Source organism: Podarcis vaucheri (assembly GCF_965113315.1).
Source record: "Podarcis vaucheri genome assembly, chromosome: 7".
Classification (NCBI taxonomy): Eukaryota; Metazoa; Chordata; class Lepidosauria; order Squamata; family Lacertidae; genus Podarcis; species Podarcis vaucheri.
Genome location: NC_138765.1, coordinates 42214342 through 42237847, shown reverse-complemented (window position 1 = coordinate 42237847; position 23506 = coordinate 42214342). Strand labels below are relative to the sequence as shown.

The 23506-nt window shown below is 43.6% G+C and overlaps 1 protein-coding gene across 1 annotated transcript in view; it reads left to right on the top strand.

Moving 5' to 3' along the window:
- Nucleotides 1–17656, top strand: part of GNAO1 (G protein subunit alpha o1) — a 162890-nt gene extending 145234 nt beyond the window's left edge. The window contains exons 7-8 of the mRNA XM_082232380.1: nucleotides 16190–16343; nucleotides 17432–17656. Coding sequence (XP_082088506.1) covers nucleotides 16190–16343; nucleotides 17432–17619 — 342 coding nt within the window. The 3' untranslated portion in view covers nucleotides 17620–17656. The remainder of the gene's footprint in view (nucleotides 1–16189; nucleotides 16344–17431) is intronic.
- The last annotated feature ends 5850 nt before the right edge of the window (nucleotides 17657–23506 follow it).

The window sequence follows — 23506 nt, the reverse complement described above, 5'->3', positions numbered from 1 at the left end:
GCCAAGTTGCTATCATTATTTCTTAAGAAGGCAATCCAAAGCCTTAAGTGTTTGACATTGAAGGGACAAACTTCAATGTACTGTGGCAGATGTGCGGATAGGATCTCCAGTGGGTTTCTTAAAAAAAGTGTTAGTGGTGACTTCTGAAGGTGGAGGGGCTGATTCGGAATGAGACCAAGGGGACTGAAGGCTAGTTCTTTTAGTTGTTCTGTTTCAATTTTTCAATTACCCCCCCCCCAAAAAAAAAGAAAAAACACTAAAGCTGCCATTTGATCTGTGAGGTAAAGCATACTGGTATCAGATATCTATATGTTTTGCTCCACGGAATAAATAGCAATTTTTAAAAAAACGGTTCAGATTGAGCACCCCTCCAGAGCTGTGGTTTTTTGTTTTTGCCAGTGTCTTCTGCACCATGTCATGGACACGAATAGTGCATTAGTGGCAGATTTATAGTGGACAGTCTGCACATCATTCTGCTTTATTAGTTGTTCTGCAATGCTTTGTGAGTGTTACCAACCCATTATTGTCACCTGGCAAGCCATTCTTGTACTGTAGTGCCAAAAAAGAAAGTCGGTGAAGGGGCGGGGGAACTAGGAGCATTCGTGGTATGAAAACTTACAGGATTTTAGCAGGAAGTGCAAAGGCATGGCACCCATTGCAAACAAAGCAATATGTCCACCCCAGAACTTTTGCAGAAACAAACTATGTTGAAAGCAAGTTCATGTATAACTGCCTGAACCTTGATGAATGCTCATTGAAAAGGCTTCTCAGCCACATAAACACACAGGTACACACACACCTTATTTGCAGATCTCCCAGTATCACATCTGGTTTTGCCCAAAATACGTATTGGAGCATCATGAAATGTTGATTCTCCAAAGCAAGGCAATAGGAACCTCCCCAGTTTCCATCTCCTTTTTTCTAGTTCCTTAAGAAGGTCAAATAATCTGGAAATACACTGAAACTCAAGTTTCTATTCCAAAATCAGATGGACAGGATTGTATGGCTTAGATTGAGGTCTGAGGGTTGTGGGGGGCATGTTAGTTGCTTCCAAAATTAAAAATGGAATGCCTGAAGAAGTCATACTGAAGTGCCTCTTAATAGAACAGGTCCAAATATAAGTGTATAGTGGAATATAGTTGGTAATTCTGGAATAACCTAAAGTCATTTGGATTATCAGGGTCCTTTGGTGAGAAAAGGCAATAATGGCAAACACATTTCTCTGAGAGGTTTCCCCCCCTCCGCCGCCGCCACCACCTTTTTTTGCAAGCACAGCCACAAGGAAGACGGGCAGATGGCAGTTGCTTATTATGGGATCAGTGTCCCTCAGAAATGCACATTTGTTTTTTGTTTTCTTTTTGCAGCATTGTTTGCATCAGAATGCAATCTTCCCACCCTCCATTTAACCTGCATTTGCCATTTCTGCTTGGAATCTGATAAGCTAAAACACAAAACCTGCTGCAAATAACCCGCCTGTGATACTTCAATAACCTGCTTGCAAATTTCGCCCTTGCCTAGAAACTCCCAGCATTGGCTGTGTTCTAGCGTGGATTCCAATGGTAGGGATCCTTCTCCGCATTTCCTTCTGGGCAGCCTGGGGTGGGGCACATGCCACTGGTGGGGGCAGGGACAAAGGCAAAAATAGGAGAAGCAACACTTGTTAATTTGACCTTTGTGCAATAGGCAAAGTTTCTGAAAATTCACCCACCCTTCTCTATCCTCCATCTAGGCATTCAAGAGGCATTGCCAAAGTTCAAAATTATATTCTAAGTGGGCCTGAACTTCCCCATTCTTCCCCACTCAGATGATAAGAAAACCCACATAAATCAGCCCTGGGAGATGTTGCAGAGTTCCCTCCAGAGAGCAGAGGTTCCTCTGCAGCAGTTTGCCTGAAGGTAGAAAGATAGAAAAACCCAGATCCAAATGCATCTACATTGCTAATAACAGTTTTTACCTCCGTCTTTTGAAAGTGTTCATCGTCGTTTCAAATCTGTCTTTGTGGTAGATTTGCTTTGCTTTGTTTCTATTTATAACCCTTTCCACAGTGTCGTGGGGCAGCTTGCTGATAAATTATTGTTTCTTAGACAGTCCTCTGCTATTAATTGGTAAAAGTGCTTGTGAACCACCTTGTAGGAATTGTGTGGTTTCAGTTATGTGTGCTTACTCATCAGATTTATAGGAGGCATGGGTTGTGTGGGTACGGGTGCATGCATGTTTGCAAGAGGCAGATTCACACATTGTGTGCTTGACCCAGTGCAGAGGCCCAGTGACAGCAGTGTTACTGCTAAATTCTGATGTGTCCAAAAATTCAGGCAGCTGTGTTGATCTGTCATATTATAACCGCCGGCGCCCTCCCTGCCCCCCGTCATAGAACAGTGCACTCATTTCCATATTATTTGCAAATTGATTTTTCCTGGAAGCAGATGACACAGAAATTAGCACTAGGCTTGCAGTATATTCTACTATAGTTCTGGGAGTGGCTTTTATGACATGTCAAATCTCAAATGTGATGTGGAAGTTAATAGTTAGGGGGAAATTGTGAAACAGAATAAACCGCCATTTGAATGCAGGCACTGTGTTAGGGTATCATGCAGAGGCGAGGGGCTGAGGCCTTCACACACACACACACACACACACACACACACACACACACATTTTCAAGGAGGGGCCGGGCAGATCCTGTGTCTTCAGGTAGTTGCTGCTATCCTCAACCCCCTTTTCCAGTGCCCTGATGGGTGCCAGGCAACCACGATTGCAATTGCCATGAATGTCCCAGAGGGACGCTTCATTGCCCTGGTGCATTGTGGGCAAGGGTGAATGCCCAGAACCATCCCTGCTTAGAATGGTTGCACTTTTGCTTCAAGAGGGCCGTAAGCATGGCAAATTACACAAGAAACATTGGCAGCTTACTGGGAAGTGGGGGGCATTGAGCCTAGTGCATGGGCAGGCTTAAAATGAAGAAATAAACAATCCAAGGATGGAATCAGGTCCAATGGAAGACAGCGTAGGATTTGCTCCAGAGCAGAGAGGGGTCAGGTGCAAGACTTGGTGGTGCAGGTGGGCAAGAGACAGGTAGGCAGAGAAGCAAGATTGAGAGGAAGAAGGAAGGGTCAGGAACTCAAGGAAGGTCTCATAGGAAGGGCAGGGCAAGGAGAGGAAGAGGTCCAAGGACAGGCTGGTGGGTTTGGAAGTTGCAGGAAGTAGCATAAGGCACACTCAATACACGAGTTAGTCCTCCCTGTTTGGGAGGGACAGGGTTGCAAAGACTGGCAGCAATTCTCCAGGGTTTCAAGCAGAGGAAATTCTCAGCGCTACCTGGAGATGCCAGGGATTAAACGTGGAACCTTTGGCTTGAAAGGGAGATGCTCTGAAAAGGCTGAAGAGGCTGGAGAGCCACTGCCAGGCAGTGCAGACCCTAATATGCTAGATAGGGCAGTGGTCCGACTTGGTGTAAGGAGCTCTCTAGGTTCCTATTTATCCCTCTTCAGTAGGCAGTGGTAGGTGGAGCCAGAGCCAATGGAGCTTCACTCCATCCTTTCCCCCATCTCTTTCCCTTTCCCTTTCCCCCCTCTCTCTATTCCCTCCCTTGATCTCTCTCGTTCTCCTAGCACAGCAGGCTGCCAGGAGGCGGGACAGATTCTATTTCTGAACTGATTGCTTGCAGAGGGCTGGAAATTATTCTGAGGGTCTTCAGAAATCCTGGGGCTGTAGTCAGCAAATTGTCCTGGGATCAAGTCTGACCCTCCTCCTCAGCAAGGTGATGCAGCAGAGTGAAATGAGGAGGTAGATGAAGGCAGGGAGTGAAACTTTCTAAAGTGTTGACCTCCACATAAGGATTTGGTACTTTCCTTCATGCACCAAAATGTCTTGAGCCACCATCGCTAGGGATCTCTAATGAAGAATTCTCACCAGCCTCACCAAACTTCAGTTCCCAAGATTCCTTGAGGGTGAGCGAAGTTGTGGCCATTAAAGTGGTATAAAGTCAATATGTCAATAGAGCAAGGGGCACCTTCAGTGATTTGTCTGTTGATTTTGGCGAAATCCTAATACGTTGGGATTAGTTTTTCATTAGATGAAGTTTTCATACACACACTCCAATGAGTCATCCACAGATTGTTCTTGCAGCGTTATACCATGTCCATGTGGACTTTTCAATTTGGGTTTCCTCTGGAGTGTCAGCAAGCCAGATGCAGTTTCGGAATGATGTGTGGGTAGGTGAAGGTGACAGAAAGAGAGAAGGGAAGAAATAGGAAAAGACCTCAGACTCAAATAGATGGGTAAAGGACATTGGGTCACAGCAACAATAGTTGCGTGACAAGGTCCCCCCCCCCAAGACTGATGAATAAGACGCTTGACAACAATGTATTAGGTTAATGGGCTAAAAAAAGGCCACAACTTTAATGGTTACAGATTGTGAGTGGTATTGGCTTAAGCATTGGACCTAACCAACTATATCTGACTCCAGCCTGTCTGCATGGAGTCCGGGAAGGGTTAACCACCAGTAGAGGGAGTCCTGCTGATGCACATCAACTAGGAGCTCCCCCGGGGCCACCGATAGGGATCTTGCCTTAGGCCCTAGACTCCCCAGGCTTCGGACAGGGCAACGCCCCGGAATCCTTTAACGGAATACCCTTCAATGTGCGGGGGAGGTGATGGTGCTACCTCCCCTCCTCTCTACTCCAGCAATATTCCAATGCCAAACCTTACAAAGCTGTGACGATTTGCTATGAGGTAGGCGAAAAATGGGCCAGTGCCAATTTGCCAAGTGGAAAAAGTCCTAACAGGCCCTCAACGGCGACCAACCAAAGTCCATAGCAAGGTCAAGAGATGAAAAAACCTAAAGGGCGGGAGGGTGGGAAAACGGGAGCAGCTGGAAGCACGAAAAGGGGTGAGATTCCCACTATGTCCTGCTTAAATCAATCAGGCCACACACCCCAGAACAATCGGCTTGGTTGCCTGGGTAGTGATGCAGCTGGGAATCCCACCCCCATCGCCCAGGGCTGACCACACCCATGCGCACGTGAAGGGGTTGTGAGTGCCCACAGCTCCACCTCCTCCTAAGGCGGAAGTGGCTTAACAAAGTTGAGCTGAAGCTAATTTGGACTGAGATGTGCATGCCTGATACATGAATGTGAAATTTCGAAATAGATGAGATGTTTACTCTGATGAGTGAATACAGATTCTGAGATGGAATTGTTTACATTTGTTCTATAACATTGTCTGGGAGCTCAAGTCCCTGTGTCATTATGGATTATTGGTAGCCGAAGGTGAGTAAGGCTTGAGAAGCCCTACATTTCACTGCCAAACCTTGTAGCAGGACACCAAAATGTGAGCATTAAAAGACGGGACTCAGTATCCCAAACCATAGTGGGCCTTGAACCCATGGAGATGTGGGGAAGAACTCTTGGATTTCCTCATCCCGCATTTTCAAAGCAAACTTATGGGGAATCCTAGTGTGCTCATTTTTAAGAGCAAAAAAATCAGGTGGTAATTGTTAGTAAAGCAAATGTTGCCTGGAATATCCTGAGACCTCTTCTTTAATCTGCTATTGCCTTAATCTCATGGCAGTCGAACAGGACTTTGATCTCGCTCGCTCTCTTTCAAGAAGCAATATACTAGTTGCCCTTGTAAAGCTGTGCAACTACTAGAACCAGATGTATGTCCGTGTGATTAATATAGTGCCAAATTTTCAACCCAAATTCCTCATGTTACAATGGTCCAAGGACTATTAACCACCAATAGAGGCTGATCTATGAACGAGGGTGAATGAGGCAGTGCCCGCCTGCCCCCGCAGCCTCAGTCTGCCCTCAGCCAAGCTGCCTGCCTTTCTATTTGCGACCATTGGAACTGCCTGTCATCTTTCTCCTCCTTAGTCTCAGTGTTGCCCTTGTAGAATTCAGCCGGGTGGAGGAGAATGGAGATAAAACTATAGTTGACCCCACCTGTCATTGCCTCTGGCGCCACCTACTGTTGACCTCCCTGCTTTGCTCCCTACCATCTCAGTAGGCAACAACCACCTCTAGTAACCACAGCAATCGTATTCATTCCACTCTGCTCTTCCTTTCCTCTTTTTCCATTGGCAGAATAGAGCGCTGCGCTTCTTGAAATGGCAATAACATAACATTCAGTACCAAAGTAAATCCCTTTGTGGGGTCACTCCAGGGGGAAAAACCAGCTTGTTTATTTAGTGTTTATGCCTTTTCCAACATTAATGTGCCTGTGATGCTCAGATTATGGGTGTACACATAGTCTGTGTTTTAAAGTAGTTGAAATTCTGCATCCAATAAATCCAATTTCTGTGCCAAGTTAAACTGGATACCACAATCTGTATGAATTATGTAAATTTAGCATATGTGCATAGTTTATTCTATTGTTTTGCATAATGCCTCTTGGAGTCGTCTTTTTAACAACAAGGGAGGGGCAAAGACATTAAAGCCTTTAAAGTCATCACCCACGCATGTTCAGATTCAAGCATATTGTCACAGCCATAAGAACTAGAAACATAGTGGTTTGTTTGTTTGTTTGTTTGTTTGTTTGTTTGTTTGTTTGTTTGTTTGTTTGAATGAAAGTTGAGATTGGTAAGAAGTTAGCAGAATGTATGTATCTACCTTATATTCATGGATAGCAATTGCACAGCCGTTGTGCAAATCTGACTGTGAATTCCTCCTGTGATACTGATGTCCCAATAATTATCCTCCGTTCAGATAAGCAAGAGGCCTTATGGGAGTTCAGGGACACATTCCAGCCAGGCAAGAAGGTACAGGGTGAAGCTGAGGAGGGGGGCGGCCTGGAAAAAAAGGTGGTATGCCAGATGAAGCCTGGGGAGAGTCTGGGGAGAGTCTTGAGGACCAGACTGAGAGGCTTTTGACACACACCCCTCAGGCCTAAGGTTCCCCACTGCTGCCTTATGAGTTAGCCACTTACCAGAGGACTGAAGCACCTTTCCTAGGAAAGGCTATGACCTGTGTGGCTTTTTTATTTAGAAAAATGGGGATGGCGGGTGGGTGGATAAATATTAAAGAAAGATCTTAGTCATGGGATGGTATTACTGGGTAGAAACGAGTGGGGCCTGTATGAAATGTTGCATTGTATCCTTCCTCCTAAAAGGAAATTTTAGGGCCCCAACCAGCCATTCTGGAGAAACAGAGCATCCTGTGATGACCCGTGCTTAGTGCTCATGATCATTCTTCATTGAGCTGCTTTCTGTTGGAGAGTTGCCACTTTAGTTTGTATTATTATTATTATTATTATTATTATTATTATTATTATTATTATTATGATGATACAGGGCACTGCAAACCTTGGGATTCCTCCAAGCATTCTTACACACATACACCCCTCTTGTTTCTCAGCAACCTCATTTAACTACTGTCCTGTCGGCACATACCACCTGTGTTTGGTACTGGAAGGATAAAAAAAAGTTTTCCTTGCCATCTTGAACCACTGTTTTAATTCTGTTTCCAGCTGATTGCAGAAAAGAAAGTTTTGGCAGTATTCAAGGCCTTAGCATGGCAGTGACCAGCAATTTCCAAGCTGTGATTTTTTTAAAAAACAAAAACAAAACAAAACAAAACACTATTAAGTCTTCTTTAGGGGGAAGGCTGTTGAGAATAATTGTAGAATCTCTGCAGCCTTATAAACACCTTCTTCTTAGGTTAGATTGGAGCAAAGAGTTCCCAGTGTTAAAATCAATCATCCAATTCTAATAACATTGCTAAAACATAGGATTAGTTTGATAAACCATAAGAAGTGCAGTAAAAAAAAAAATCTACTAAGCCAAAGGCAAAACTGGAAAACAAGAGTTGTATGAATTGTCTAAAGACTTAGGGTTGTATCCAGCTCCAGAGCAATGCTACGTCAGGGCCTTGGAGGCATCGTTCTGCCATTGGCAGCTGCCTGACAAAGCTGTCTCCTGGTGCCTGGTCTGCTCAGTTACGTTCATCTTAATGTGTGAAATTGACATAGCACCACATCTGTAGTAATAGCAAGGTAATCCCTTTATTGAAACCCAGTGAATGGTCACAAAGGACAACTGTGCAGAGCAGCGCGCAATCTTCTGAATTTGCTCTTAGCTCACCTTTCTTCAGTCCTGGAGCCCCAGGTGGGATACATGCAGTCACCCCCAAGCACTGCTTAGCTTCAGCAAGGTGGTGGCCTCATGTGTCCCCAGCAATTCCTAATCATTCTGGAGGTGAAGCAAAACAAAACAAAAAAAAATCCTCTATCGGTCTATGCAGAAATAAGCTGCATTGAGTTCAGTGGGTTTACGTGTGTCTAGGATGGGGGCCAAAGAGCCTTTCTGAAGTCAAAAGCTTGCTCATTCCTTTGTGACCTTTCTTCGGTTATCGTAACCAAAGGGATCGCCAAGCTGCAGCTTTTGGATTTCTTTTTATCTTTCTTTTTTTAGTGAGCCAACTCAGCAACCTGCAGTTTTGATTATGACTTGGAGGAGCCTGATGCAGCAACCTTGTTGAAGCTAAGCAAGCCTAGTTGTGGTTAGTGCCTAGATGCAAGATCTCCATTGTAACTTCCCTTGTGTTCCAGGGAAGCAGGGTCCTATATAAGTGAAATAGACTAGGGCCAGGGTCGACCCTGCCACTAAACAGGGTGTGGCGTCTGCCACAGGGGCAGCCATGAGGTACTGAAGGACAGAGCTCCGTGTCTTGAAGCCCGCCCTGGGTTCCCTAAGCTGCTTTCAAAGTGTGGTGGAAGAAGCTGCTCCATCACCAGTGTTGAAGTTAGGGATGGAGGAATCTGTCCATTTCTGTTCTCTTACATTTTTCATTTTTTCCCCATCTCAAATTCAGTTCTCCACATTTCTGCAGCAATTTGAGATTTAAAAAAACAAATCCTAATGAAAATTCGTCGGCACAGTACAAATTTCTCCCAATAAGTATATTTATGTGTGCAGTTTTGACTAATACACACACTTTTGCAAATGATTCCCTTAATATAATTGGTTTTTCATGTTATTTTCACTAATAGATGCATTTTTATGCATGTTTTCCCTTAAACTGTGCATTTTAAAAATATTTTTTGGTTGGAGAACTGAATCGCAACATTTGGAGACACGCCAATCTCTAAGAATATCCATGTTTCCAAACGCATATTGTTTCAGAAAGTGTGAATTAGATAGTTTCTCATTAAAATGCAAGCAAACTTGAATTCCTCCTCCACCTCTAGTTGCTCCTCTGGCTGCTATTGGCTCTCCAGGGTCCTTTTCAGAGAGAATGCTTACTCATGAGAAGCAGGTGAAATGCCAGGAACTTGGGATCTTTGGCATGCAGAGCAGGTGCTTGACTGTTGAGCTAGAGTCTCTGGGGCAGAGCAGCACTTTCCCTTTGGCAACAGAAGATGTGCCCAACCATTTTGATGTGTACCAACTGTGCACCGTGCCATTTATGCACGTGGAAGCCTGTTTCTACATACACACATCTGCCTTGATGCATAAGGGGGGGGGTTGGCTGTGAACCCTAGGTTTTATGTGCAGCACATAAATAAGACTGCTGCAACTGCTGAAGAACTTGGGACAGCCTGTCCCCCCCACCCAACCCCGTCCCTCCCACTCTTCTGGGAATCCGTATGTTTTGCAGTGCCCCTACCATGGGTTTATGGTTCTGCATCTTAGCCTTAATTAGTTGATTTTGAAAGTGTCTCTCCCCGCCACCCAATACAGAGGATTTCCCTCTTACAATTATTTTCTTCTCTGTATATTTGTTTCCGTTTTACAACCCATCGTTTGCAAGATGACAGCCAGGGTAATAAAGTAGACGTGTGTGTTTTTCACACTACAGTTGTACCTTGGAAGTCGAACGGAATCTGTTCCGGAAGTCTGTTCAACTTCCAAAACATTCGGAAAACAAAGTGCGGCTTCTGATTGGCTGCAGGAAGCTCTGGAACAGTCACTTCCGGGTTTGCGGTGTTCGGTAGCCAAAACGTTTGCGAACTAAGCTGTTCGAAAACCAATGTATGACTGTACTTTGTTCTTCTCTTAGATTTTGCTTTGTGGCTTGGAGAGATTCTTGATATTCATTCATTCAGTCCTCACTCATTTATTTCACTATAGACTCCTCCAAAGAGGGAACCAAGGGTAGGGTAAGGAAGCGTTCTTAGCTTGAGGGACACATTCCTGTCTGAGGGGTCATGTGCCAAAGGTGTGGCCAGAGGCCAAAGTAGCCAGACTAACAGGTATGAGTTTTACCTTCAGCTTATTGAAGCCACACATGCCAGAGATTTCCACTCTCTCACACACACAATTTCCGTCCTTCATCCTGCCAAGCTAGAGACATTATATTAAGTCACACTACAGCCGATCAAAAGCATTCAAAGAGAGTGTGTAGCAGGGCCAGTGAGGGGTGTTTCCTGAGTGGAAGTGGGTGTGGCCTGGAGAGAGTATTGAGTGCTGGATGGAGAGGCCTAAGGTTCCCCATCCCTGATATAAACCCTTCAGGGTGCACTCTGGGTTGCACCTTGAAGTAGGTTTTCAAGCCAAGACTTCAGTCCCACTGTCTGCAGATGCATTCCCTGTCAGAAAATCAGCCATGGCACCTATCAGTTGTTTGATGTGGGGGGAGGGCCTAAACTGGTGGGTTGCCCAATTTTTGACCCTGGTTGCACACATGCACCCCTGGCAACAGTATTGGGGGATGACCCACATGCAAAGTTTGCAGACACAGTTCATCATCCAGTTAGGACAACATCCACCAACCTGGTTGGTCCACTCCAGATGCTTTGGACTACAACTACCACTGTCTCCATCCAGCACTGCTATATGATGCTAGGGCTGACGGGAGTTGTAGTCCACAAAATCCAAAGGTTGGGGAAGGCTAGGCTAGTTATACACTTTGAAAAGCCTGCTTCTTGTGTGCATGCATCACTAGATTGGCACAAACCATTTTGCCCTTGTCCTAATGTAACAATTCAGCTATATTCTTTAAACTTGCATTCCAACCATCTTTACACTTGGTCGTCATTGGCCTCCCACCCTTCTTTCCCCCACAGTAGATTTTTTTATTTTTTAGGGAAATGCTTTAAATAAATAAATACAAAAATTTTGAAGGGCCCTTGATGCTTGCTAAATCCTACTTTTTCTTTGCTGGTTAGTTGCTGAATTTTGTTTTTAATTTTTTTGCACATTTGATTGTTCTGAACCATTATTAACTGTCATTTTGTATGGAGTGCGAATGACTGTCTGTTGATTTAATAGGTCTTTTGATTCTTATTGTAATAATTTATTGGCTGTCAGTAATGTATTTATTAGTTACCAAATGTTAATAAAATGCCAGCTCTTTTCTAGCGTTTGAGATATTTTATTGGGTTTTCCTCTTCTGAGAAAGCCTCAAGGAAATCGCAGAATGATTAACAGTTTTGTCTGTTATGGGTGAAAAGAGGTCCTGTTTCACATGGTGCATAGGTAAAACTAGAGAATGCCCAAAACCAAGTTGTAGCAATAGCCACCCACTTGGATGGTTTTAAAAGAGGATTAGACAAATTTGTGGCCGATAAGGCTATCAGTGGCTACTAGTGATGTTGATCTGCCTCCACTGCCAAGGGCAGTATGCTAAGAATCAGAGGTTAAAGAGCACTGTGGCACTCAGGTCCTACTTATGGGCTTCCCATAGGCATCTCATTGACTGCTATGAGAACAACATGTAGGACTAGATGGGCCTTTGGCCTGATGCAACAGGGCTGTAAATAGGTTTGTGAGTGGCATAATACATGTTTCTACATAAGGAAATTTCTGCCCAGTGAGGATTCCTCCATGGTAAGTTGAATGTTTCATCCTTTTTGCACATTGAGTGGATGCATGGGGTAAGGAACTGGGTTGGTGACTACTGTACTGAGTTGGTGACTCCCAATGACTACACTTTCAGCTAAAGTTCTGAACAAAGCCAATGGACGTACATATTGTGTGTGCGTAGACACTCTCTGCACAGTTGCAAAATGATGGAGTAAAGCTGCAACCTTAAGTATGCTTACTTGGGACTCTGTTGACCACATTGGAACTAACATTGGAGTTGAGAGGGCTGTGCTGCATGTGTCTTTTTGAAAGGGTTAGATCAGCGACAACCAACATGATGCCCTCTAGATGGGATACCAACTCCCATCAGCCCCAACCAGCATGGCCAATGGTCAGGGATGGTCCAGCAACATTTGGGCAGCTCCATGTTGGCTATCCCTGGATTAGATTAATTACTGGATGGTGGCTGATGGGCAACACTGACTGGGACTAATGGGAGTTGTAGCCCAAAATATCTAGAGGGCCTCATGTTGAAGAGACTTCTGTAGACAAGCTCTACATACCTAAATCCTGCTCATGTAAAGGCCTGCAAGGCTTTCCCCTTTTTCTGCCATATTCTCGTCATCGCACCATCGCAAACCATTCTTCCAATGGGGAGATTGCTTTGTGCCTGAAAGTCATTATCTTACACAAGATGCAGTCACCAGTCAGCCAACCTGCTTCTGTAACAAGCTCTTTTCCTACATAAGATCCCCAGCCATTAATACATGGTGGCACTCAAAACAAAGCAGGAAAGCAGGAAATTCTCTGTGTAACAAGTATCATTTATGGGGTTTCTGGACAGTCAATTCCCAGTACACTATCTGAATCCCATTTCCTAGTTCTGACTTGGCAAATTGTTTTATGAGGTGGTTTGCGTTTGACTTTCGGCAGGTTTTAATAGCCAGAACTGTTGCAATGTACTCTTCTTCCAATTAATGCAGGGATGTTTAATTGCGATGCAGTAGGGAAGCCAAATGGCCCAGCTGTTCAAAGGAACAGGAGGTCAAAGAGGCCCCTTTAAAACTCTCTCTCGGGCTCAACCCTGACACAGACATGCTTCCCTTGAGGGCAATGCCTCTTTGAGAGCCAGCAAAGACTAACTTTAGGGTAGCCATGTGATTTGCAGACTTCTTTTTCCATCTGCTGTGCACTAGAAGGTGTTGGTGCCAGCTTAGTTTAGGAAAACGATGAAAGTCTGTCCTGTCTCTTTGGGAACATGTGATAGAAGGCAGATAGAGGCAGATAGAATTCTGCATAGTATAGTTGCAGAAAGGATAAGAAGTTTTGCTCCATCCCTCATAATACTAGAACTCAGGGCCGTCATCCAATGAAGCTGAATATTGGAAGATTCAGGACAGACAAAAGGAAGTGTTCTCCGTCGCTAAACTATGGAATTTGCTCGCGCAAGAGATAGCGATGGCCACTAACTTGCATGACTTTAAAAGGGGATTAGACAAATTCATGATGGGTAAGGTTATCAGTGGCTCTGAAAACCAGTTGCCAGGAATTGCAGGTGAAGAAGAGTGCTGCTGCACTCTTGTCCTGCTTGCAGGCTTCCCAGAGGCATCTGGTTGGGCACTGTGAGAACAGATTGCTTGATTCGATACACCTTAGGCCTGATCTAGTAGAGCTCTTCTTATGTTCTGAAATTCCAAGAACAATATCCCTTTCCTCTGATTCAACAAGGCTTCTCTTATGGCTACAGGGCTTAAAGCCAATGTCCACCCCACAAGAGGTGGCAGGCAGAGGGTAAGCCCTGTTCCCCATGATCAGTGGGTTGGAAATAGGCACCCCATTCCTACCCACCCCCTCATTTCCCAGACGCATACCAGAGACAAGTATACTCTCACACAGCCAGCTATTCAAAACTAACAGGTTTTCTATCAGTCAATGCCAAGAAACATCAAACTGGGAGATACCTGCTGTACAACAAGATCAGGCTTAACCCACCCTCAGTTGTTACCTGGGACAAGTATTCACCCGCCATCACCCACCCAGGAAGAGCACAGTTCCATGCTATAGGACTCTCACTCCAGCAGTATGTGACCGCTTCTCCTCTGGCCTAGTATATGCCCTCTCCTTCCCCAGCACTAATAACAGGGTATGTTAATTTTGGGAAGTGTCCTTACTTGGCTGGAGAACTGCATTGTAGAATTCAGAGAAGTGTCCATTTTGAAGATTGGCTCTATTTTGGTTTGTGTGTTATTTCAGAAAGTGTGAATTAAGTAGGTTCACCTCTAAATGTGAAGTTAATCAAATTTCTTCCCTATTTCTACTTGTTAGCCATCTTTCCTGTCATCAAATGTTTCAGTTAATGCTCCAGGGAGATAGCATAACTTTCCCCCCAGAGCTTTTCTAAATCAGGAAGTGCAGGCAGCCAGGAAAGCTGTGAAGCACTAAGGAAATGTTTTGTGGAAACAATATTATTGTTTTGTAACAATAAATTAAGCTCAACCCTTCATTCATCCAAACAATAAAGAAAGTCTAAAGACTCTCTCAAGTGCCCTGAAAAAGAATACGAAAAAATGGGAAACTCAAGAAGGACTTTTGGATGGTTATTAACTAACATGAACAAGATAATATTGGAAACAGTTGGTGGGTTTCTACTTTCTGCTGCAAAGACCATAAAGGGGTTTTGTTGATTTAATTTTGTCTTTGTTTGGTTCTAAGTATCATATTTCTTAACTCAGTGTGTGTTGGAAATTGTATTATTTTGGTGTATTAATTTATTTATGCTGGGTCTGTGACCATATAAGAACATTTATCTCGCTTTGGACATGCATGTTTTATGCCAATCTGCATCATCTTTTTGGGAAATATGCAAGTGGTGACACTAAGGCTTGGATGGGGAAAGTCAGGTGGAGACTCTGTGCTGCTGTGGTTTTTTGAGATGTCAATACTGATCATCTTCAGTGTTATGTACTGGAACTCGAAGGGAGCTCCATAACTGGGCCTCCAGCAAAATGCACTTTTGATCCTTGCTATAAAGATCTTCAGAAGGCTTTTAAAAGCTCATGTATTTCAAAGAGCAGCACTTCCTAATCTGGTGCCCTCTGTATGTTTTGAATTACAACTCCATCAGCTGACTTCGGCTGGTGGCCGTGGTAGTCCAAAACCTAGGGAGGGCACCAGATTGGGGAAGATTTCAGTGGTTAATTTTTGTGTGTGAAATTCCCGAAAGCTATGGACCATTTTTAAAATGGTTTATACTCTTTCTAAGATGCTATTTTATAACTTTTTATACATTTTTATACCATTATAAAGTATAAAAATGTATAAAAAGTTATAAAATACTTCTATGCTTTAAAGTATTTAAACTGTCCTAGCCTAAGTTTTAATGATTTCTGTGCAACACCTCCTGCACACCATGTTGAGCCAGTCTGATGCTTCCAGACTGGCCCTGCTTTCAGGTGGGATCCAATCACACACTGGCAAATTCAGTTTTCTTTCATTATAGCTGATTGGGTTGTTTTGCACAACAAACCTGCTTCCCCCAAAGAGTGGGTTTTTGCAATAAGGAAAAGGATGGTGAAGTGCCTTGGAAAGTGTACTGATAACCCTTCCTTTGACCCACTCCCATCTAACCTCCCTGAAAACAAATCAGACTGAATGCTCATTAAATAGCCAACATCATCTAATCTCCTTGTAAACAAATCAGAATGAAACGGGACATTTTCCCATGTACCTCAGCAATATCTTTTCTCTGTCCTCTCCACCTAAGGCTCAGCCCTTTTGGTTTGTTTCTTTAACAACCAACCATCATAAAGGGTTCTAAGAGCTCATTGCTCTGAGATGTTTTCGCTCTGCCTTCTCTGGCCGGCCTACTTGCCCTACAGGTGTGTCATGCCCTCCAACATTGCTCCGCTGAAAATAGGGATGTCCTAAGGAAAAGTGGGGTGGCTTCTGTAAATACGGTACTGTCCCTGGACAACAGGGACACTTGGAGGGTATGGTGTTTTGGACTACAAAATTCCTATCAGCCCGAACATCATGCAGCCATCTTGGCTGGGACTGATGGCTATTGTAGCCCAAAGCATCTGGAGGCCAACAGGTTGGGAAAGGCTTTTTTTTAAGCTGATCCTAATTGACAGATATGGCAACTGTTGTTTCTCTGTAATTCTCATGGACATATCTTTCCAGGAGAGCTTTGTCTAAATGACACAGAAAAGCTAGGTGGAGAATAGGTGCTGAAGACATCGTAACACCACCCATTTTCTTGACTTCACTTCTTCATGATATGTAACTCTTTGGGTTTTCGGTACACGTGGATCTTTGATCATTTCTCAGTTGCTGGTTTGGTAACTATTCTCCTTCTCTAATCCTAACTTTCTGTTTCTTTCTCTCTGTTTCTCTCTCTCTCGTTCTTTGTCTTTCTTCTCTTCTCTTCCTATATGTGCCTTGCCATAGAACCGCATGCATGAGTCTCTAATGCTCTTCGATTCCATCTGTAACAACAAATTCTTCATTGACACCTCCATCATTCTCTTCCTCAACAAGAAAGACCTGTTTGGTGAGAAGATCAAGAAATCACCTCTGACCATCTGCTTCCCTGAATATACAGGTATGTAATGGCAGCGCCTGAGGTGCTCAAGATCCAGCTGTGGAGCAAACGAAAAACAACAGACTGACCCATGGAGCAGAGTCTGCTGAAACCCCAAGTGTAAACCAGGAGATATTTGATCCAGTCCTGCCTGAGAGATAACTCTCCTAGAAAACAGACTACATACTCTGGCTGATTGCCTTCCTGTTTTCTGCCCGAGGCATCAGCTGAGCTACCATGATGTCACAGAGAGTTGGCAGATTCTCATCAGTGGGAAGGAAGTGTCCGTCTATGAGCAGAAAAAAAGCATCAGACTAATCACACAAGGCAGCATCTGCCAGGCTGTGCCATTTCACAGGGCAAGTGGGGGGGTTGCATGTTTGAAAGCCCCCCACCCCAACATGCAAACACTCCCAGTATTATTAATATATATTTTTAAAAACTAGCATGTCAAGAAAATGAGTGATCATTGAGCCTTAACATATACTAGGGGGGTGGGTGGGTGTTTCAAATATGCATTCAGATTAGGGAGAAATGGTTCAGATCCACCTAATTTAGTGGACTCACCTCAGATTGATCTGGAAGTGGATTTGGCAAACAAAGCTGCTTTCAGGAAAATAGGAAATTTCAGGAAATTCAGAGCCCAATTCCCAGATTAGCATCAGATCACATTTCCAATAACTTTATTTCCCACATCCTTACGAATCCTACTTCTAGAATACCAGTGAGGAGAGGGCTCACTCATGAGTTCCCTCAGGCATCTGGTTGACCACTATGAGATCTGACCTTTTTTGAGGCCGTTTCCGAAGTTCTAAGATCTGTATGCACAGAGGAGTATGTTTGGTTGGTATTAGTCATCATTCCCGTGAATAAATTTTGCTTGCAGTCCATTGAGAAGTCCTGCTTGCAGGCTTTCCATCTGGTTGGCCACTGTGAGAACAGGATGCTGGACTTGATAAGCATTTGACCTGATTGAGTAGTGAGGCTCTTCTCCTGTTCTTATTTTATAGCTACCATCTAAACTTGTGCTGAGTTTTGTATTTTTATTTTTATAACGTTATTTTTTATTTTTTAAAATGTCTCCTACCCCTCCCTCCCTCTCTATGCAGGTCCCAACACATATGAAGATGCTGCAGCCTATATCCAAGCACAATTTGAAAGCAAAAACCGCTCGCCCAACAAGGAGATTTACTGTCACATGACATGTGCGACAGACACGGGTAACATCCAGGTGGTATTCGATGCCGTCACCGACATCATCATTGCCAACAACCTCCGAGGCTGCGGCTTATACTGACCCCTCTCCCTTTTCTCCATCCCATCCTGTATAGCAAGCAACTTATTTGGAAACAATCACAGCGAGAGGAAAATAAAATAAAATATTTGAAAAAAAGGCAAAACAAAATATGAGTCTCTCTCACACACACACATGCAAACACAAACACAATAATAATAATGATGATGATGATGAATCATGCAAGTTGGTAAATAAAAAGGCATAATGAAAACTTTTATATAAAAACATTTTTCCTTTTCCTTTTATTTATTTATTTTAGTTTGCCTCAGAAGAGCACTGATGCCCCTGACATCACCTTAAAATCCTTCCTTTCTGCTAAAGTAACGTTGCCTGCAAGCCTATACCTGTTGACTTGGGAGTAAGCCCCCACTAGTCATGGCAGGTAATTCATTGCAAAAGATGCTTTTGGAAAACAACAAGAAAGAAAAAAGACCATACTCTGAATTTTTCTAAACTCGCCGTCCACATAGCATAAGATACTACGTGAGTTTTAAAAGGAATCAACTTTCTTAAAAAAAGAAAAGAAAAAAAGTGGTAATATTATTTTTTTTAAGACTCCTTTGTGCATAGGGTGCTTTAGGGTATGAGCGGGGAAGGATGGCTTCCCCTGCCCAGTTCCTGTGGATTTTTTAAAAAGATGTACCACCATTTAAGTTGCTGCTGCAATGCATCATTTGCCACAGGGCCGCTGAGCTTTCAGGGATCCTCAGTTCCGTTCAGCTATGGAGTAGTTAAAACCTATTAAAAGGGGGGAAACTGAGGGGGAGCTTGCGGGGAGAAAGAAACAGAATAGGGTTAGAATAGAGGTGACAGGCCAGCACCCTTCGTTGACCATGTTTATATATATAATCCTTCAGGAGTATAAAGAAAGAGGCCTTCTTCTGTCTCTGCTTCTTTAAACCAGCATGGGAGACTGGCAAAGGGAATTTCTATCAGCAATTTGAAAGTTGTACCTGAGATAGCATCCCTCCTATGCCCCGCAGGTCAGGTGGAAGAATTCCCCCTCTCTCACAAACAGTCCGTGCTCAAGCTCTTTATGCAGGAGAGATGGTGGGGAGAACATCCCCCATCCTTTATCGCAATTTAAGTACAGCTTTTATTTGGAGGATTACTCCTTTTCTAATATATTTGATTCTGGGTCTCCGTGCTCCCATCCATCCGATATTTATGTTCAGACCAGGCCTCCTGTGGGCCCCCCACCCCCAACTCTCCATTTCTGATTCTCCAGCACGGATCCTCTTCACTAGTAGCATGAACTTTGAGCCTTTATATAAAGACACACAGCCTTCCATATCGCCTCAGTGTCTGATGTCCTGAATTTTTGGAATGGTGGCTGTGCACTTCTGTAGGTTTGCTGTGTAAAACCTGGTTTTAGACTAGTCTTTACATTTAGAACCTAAGACAAACAAAAAGAGAATTTTTTAATGATGATGATGAAAGGGTAAAGAAGAGAAATTAAAGATTTGACTTCCTTACGGATTTTGTTAAGAAAGAAAAGAACAGAAAGGTCTCTCCCCGCCCCCAATTCCCCTCTTGCTTTATTTAAAACACACACACAAAACACAGAGATCTATAAATACACACACACACACACACACACACACACAATGGCATTGTGAACCCATTCTAAGAGAGACATTTTCTATTGGACTTGGTTCCGGTTGCTTGTTGGCACTGGTAGGGTGAAACCTTTGAGCAAGCAGAAGTCGGACCCATACAAACCGCCATCTTAAATCTTGGCAGATTCTAATGGCCATTAAGACGCAGACCCCAACAACCTTTCATATAGAGGGTTGCCAGCTATTGGGGATCAGCCAAGAAAGTTCAGGAACGGCTTGCCCAGCCAACAAGGCACCCTACATCTGTGGGAAATGCAGCAAAATAAAAAATAAAACAAAACGGAGGAGTTATGGGCCTCCCAGTTTCCCTCTCCCGTTCTACTATTACAGGTGCTGCTTTTTGCTCAGGGGGGATGGGATAATGGAGGCAAGTCCCTTCCTTTGCCCTTGCATCTCACTCACCTTAGCCATGACCTTGTAGGTGGTAACATTTAGGTGCAAAAAGATTGTCAGCAACAGAATCCCAGTGGGAATTGTTAGTGGCTCTTTGTATTTTAATCGTTGCTGTACTAATTGTTGCCCGCTCCAAGAAAGCGTTCTCTCCCCAAAAGCCTCTTGTCTACACGATGATCCGACACACCTGCCTTCAGAGTGGGCCAGGCAAGCAGAGAGGGATGTCTCTTTAACTTTCTCGTTTAATAATGATTCACTGTTCTGAATTGTCTCGTTCACTCTCTGGATTTGTATTTTTAAAAATAATAATAATAAGCACAGCTGTCTTTGGCCTCCCTAAATGCTCTTGTCTTTGACTTTTTTCCCTTCTGAATGACACTGTGTTATGCATTACCAATGTCCTTTCCTTTTTCTGTTTAATTTCTTTTTTTTAAGTGGGTTAGTTTAAATTGAGAGGGCATTATTTTTGTTGTTCCATTCTCATTTTTAATCCCCCACCATGCTTCCCTGTGAATACTTTTTTTTTCATGCTGCTTCCTCTTCCTCCCTCGCACCCTTGCCCTTACAATCCTTCCTTTTAGTGAATGGTGTTTTCTCTCTTTCTCTCATGTGGGGGTGTTTGTGCTGCAAAAACAAAAGGGGGAAAAATACAAAAAACAAAGAAAAAAATAAAATACTCTCTTAAAAAAAAAATAAAAAATACACCAGAAAAAAACCACCAAAAAAAGTAAAACAAAAACAAAAATCGAATGTAGTGTTTACATTATTTAAAAAGCCACCATTTTCATGACCCTTTGTCATATCTACTTTTTGGTTAGCGATCAGATGTCTTCACGGTTTCACTTTTAAGAGGTACCTTTGCTGGAAAAAGCCAACTGCACCTGTCTAAAAAACAGACTAAAATAAAGAGAAATTCATATATATATATATATATATATATATATATATATATATATAATCACACACATGCACACACACACACACGAGCATATATATATATATATATATATATATATATATATATTCATTCTAAAAAGCGCCAGGTCTTTCTAAGCCTTTCTATTACCAATCGGTGAGGTTTCTGTGATCTTATTAGACACTGCCAATTTCTTTCTCTGACTAATGGAAAAAAAATTCATGTGTAGCTTAATAAAGAGAATGTTTGTCTGTACCACTGAGGCTCTTTCTCTCTCACCTTCTGATTCTACAGTCGTTTTATTGTAAATATATATATTATGTTCCCTCACTGGTTTTCCTTTTGAGCAAGTATATGTGTATGATAGACATATCCTGGGATATTTTATAGAGTCCTCAAACAAACCCCCCTCAAACTGGGGCCTCCGAGGATACCTAGGGTGGTCAGCCACTTTTAGTGAGTACCAATTGCCCTCTTCAAGCACCCAAGGGGGTGAGGGAAGCAGCAGGGAAAAGTGCAATAACTCTCCCCCCTGTTGCTATCTCCTCCCCTCACAAGTTGGAGGGTGACTTTCTGAAGTGGGGAGCCTCCTTCCTTGTGGACCTCACCCTGCAAGGTAGTACTGTGACTTCACATGAAGGCAGGATGTTCCCTGCATTAAAGAGACACTTTCCAGCTTCTGGAGGATGACACGGGGTTAACTTAAGGTTGCATATACACAACATTCATTTAAAGCACATTTCCCCTCCAAAAAAGCCGGGGGGGGGGGCTAGGAATCATGGGAACTAGAGTTTGGTAAGGGTGCTGGAATTGTAGTTCTTTGAAGAATAAAGTACGGTTCCTAGGATTCTTTTTTTTGGGGGGGGGCGCTTTAAATGTATGGTGTTTACGTTGTCCTAGTGCACTTTTCTGGTGTCTGTTGAGCAGAGAGAAAGCTAAAAAGGATGTGAAACGGAATGGGTTACATAGGAGCAGGGCATGGCTGGCTGACGCTCTGAACAGGTGCAGGTCAAGGCCTCACTTGTTGAGGCTTATATATGTAAATCCGTTGATTTCAGTGGGCTTCAATATGCCTGACTACAGTGGATTTCAACTATAATGTAGGCATCTAGCCCAGGACCAGCCCAAGAGGTTTTGCCGCATGAGGCAAAACAGAAAATGCCGCCGACCTCCCTCCTCACCTTGCAACCTGACAAGGATCTTGAAAATTGGTTTTCTTAGTGCGCTAAGAAAGTGCAATTGTGCAGTTGGATCCTGTGCATACTCAGCAGTAACCATGCTAAATTTCATGGGATTTGCCTCCCAAGTATGTGTGCATAGGGCTGCAGATTAGGTATCATTCCATCCCGTGCCCCTGGCAGTCCCAGGAACAGTGATTTTACTATGCATTAGGGCATTATAGGTGGGTGTGTCCCTTTATAGTGCCCCTTATGGTGGGCCAAGGGTATCCTTTTAAAGCAGCAAAAGCAGCTTTCTCTCTTGGCTTTGCCAAGTTCTGCCTCCTCTCCAGCTCTTCAAGTGGTATTCAAATAGGTTTAGATAAATTTGTGGTGGATAAGGCTACCTTCCTCCACTGTTGGGAAGCTGGAGGATGGGGGAGGGCTCTTACACAGTCCTGCTTGTGGACTTCCCATTGGGCATTGTGATAATGGGATGGTGCACTTGACGGGCCACTGTCCTGATCTAGCAAGCTCTTCTTTGTGTGTCCATCATTTGAAGAGTTCTGGTGCCAGTCCCCCCCCTAAGCACAGCCTTTATTTGAAGAGTGCTTTCAAGTCCTATTTTGGGAAGTGTGGCTCATAGAAGCTAACAGCAGCTGCAGGAGGCTTTACCCAGAAAATACCCTAGGTCCAAGACTTATTTGTCTGTGAAATGGACACAATACCTACTCCAGCCAGGCAAAAGAACTCAAGGAGGGGATGGAGTGGAGAAAGTGAAGGGTTTGACCTGGAGAGGGGCAGCTATAGAGGCCTGGAGGGCCACATTTGGCCCTCAGCCCTGAGGTTCCACAATATGCAATGTATTACAATGTATTGTGATATGCAATGTATTGTGATTTGCAATGTATTGTGAAGGTCTGTGCATACCTTCCTGGCAAGAGTGGGGACTGGGACAGCTCTCCCAAGGCAGACAGAGGTGCTCATTCTCCTTTGGCAAAGGGACAGGAATCCCCCAAGGGTGATAAGACTTTCAAAGGCAATGGGCTTTAGCTGCTGGGTCTCACAGCAGTGACCTCAGCACCCTTTTGGTTTTAAGTGGAGAGGAAAAGGGAAAACAGAAAGACTTGGAGAGACCAAATGCAAAGGAAGGCAAAACTATTTAACCTTTAATACCAATATAGTTGCAGATGCCACACCTCCTTCCCTCTTCTGCAAGAATTCTTTCTCCTTTACAGCTAATGACGCAGTTTGAACATGCATGCATATGGGGCCAAAGATTGACAGTGTCACAGGATACAGTAAAAAAGCGAGTCCTGGGCCGAAAAAGGCTGAAGATGTGTGCGGATATATTTACACATGCATCTACATTCCTTGATTCATCTTCACTTGTATAGCAGCCGAAGGTAGGGGCCACTTTGAAAAGTCTTTGAGGTGGTATGAAAACTCTCTTTTGGGAATTAATTAGCTAGTCTTACTCAGACTTGGAAGTCTTCTCTTAATGCTGCAGCTTTCAAGTGTGATTCAGGTGGGTGACAATGGAACCATTCAGTCCTCTGAAAATGGCAGGTGCAGGCATTTCCGTTCCCTAACAGAAACGCAGTAAGAACTTTTGCTCTTGCTCTCAAATCTATCCATATAGAACCCTAAGACTCTGTGAACATTCACCCTTGTCCCTGGGATGATTCACTTCCTCTGACTCGTGAAACAATTTACTGTGTCTTTGCAAAGAACGAAGTGTCCATAGGCCCTAGCTGGTTTTGTGTGTTGCTGCTTGAGCCTTTGGATTATTACTAGATGTA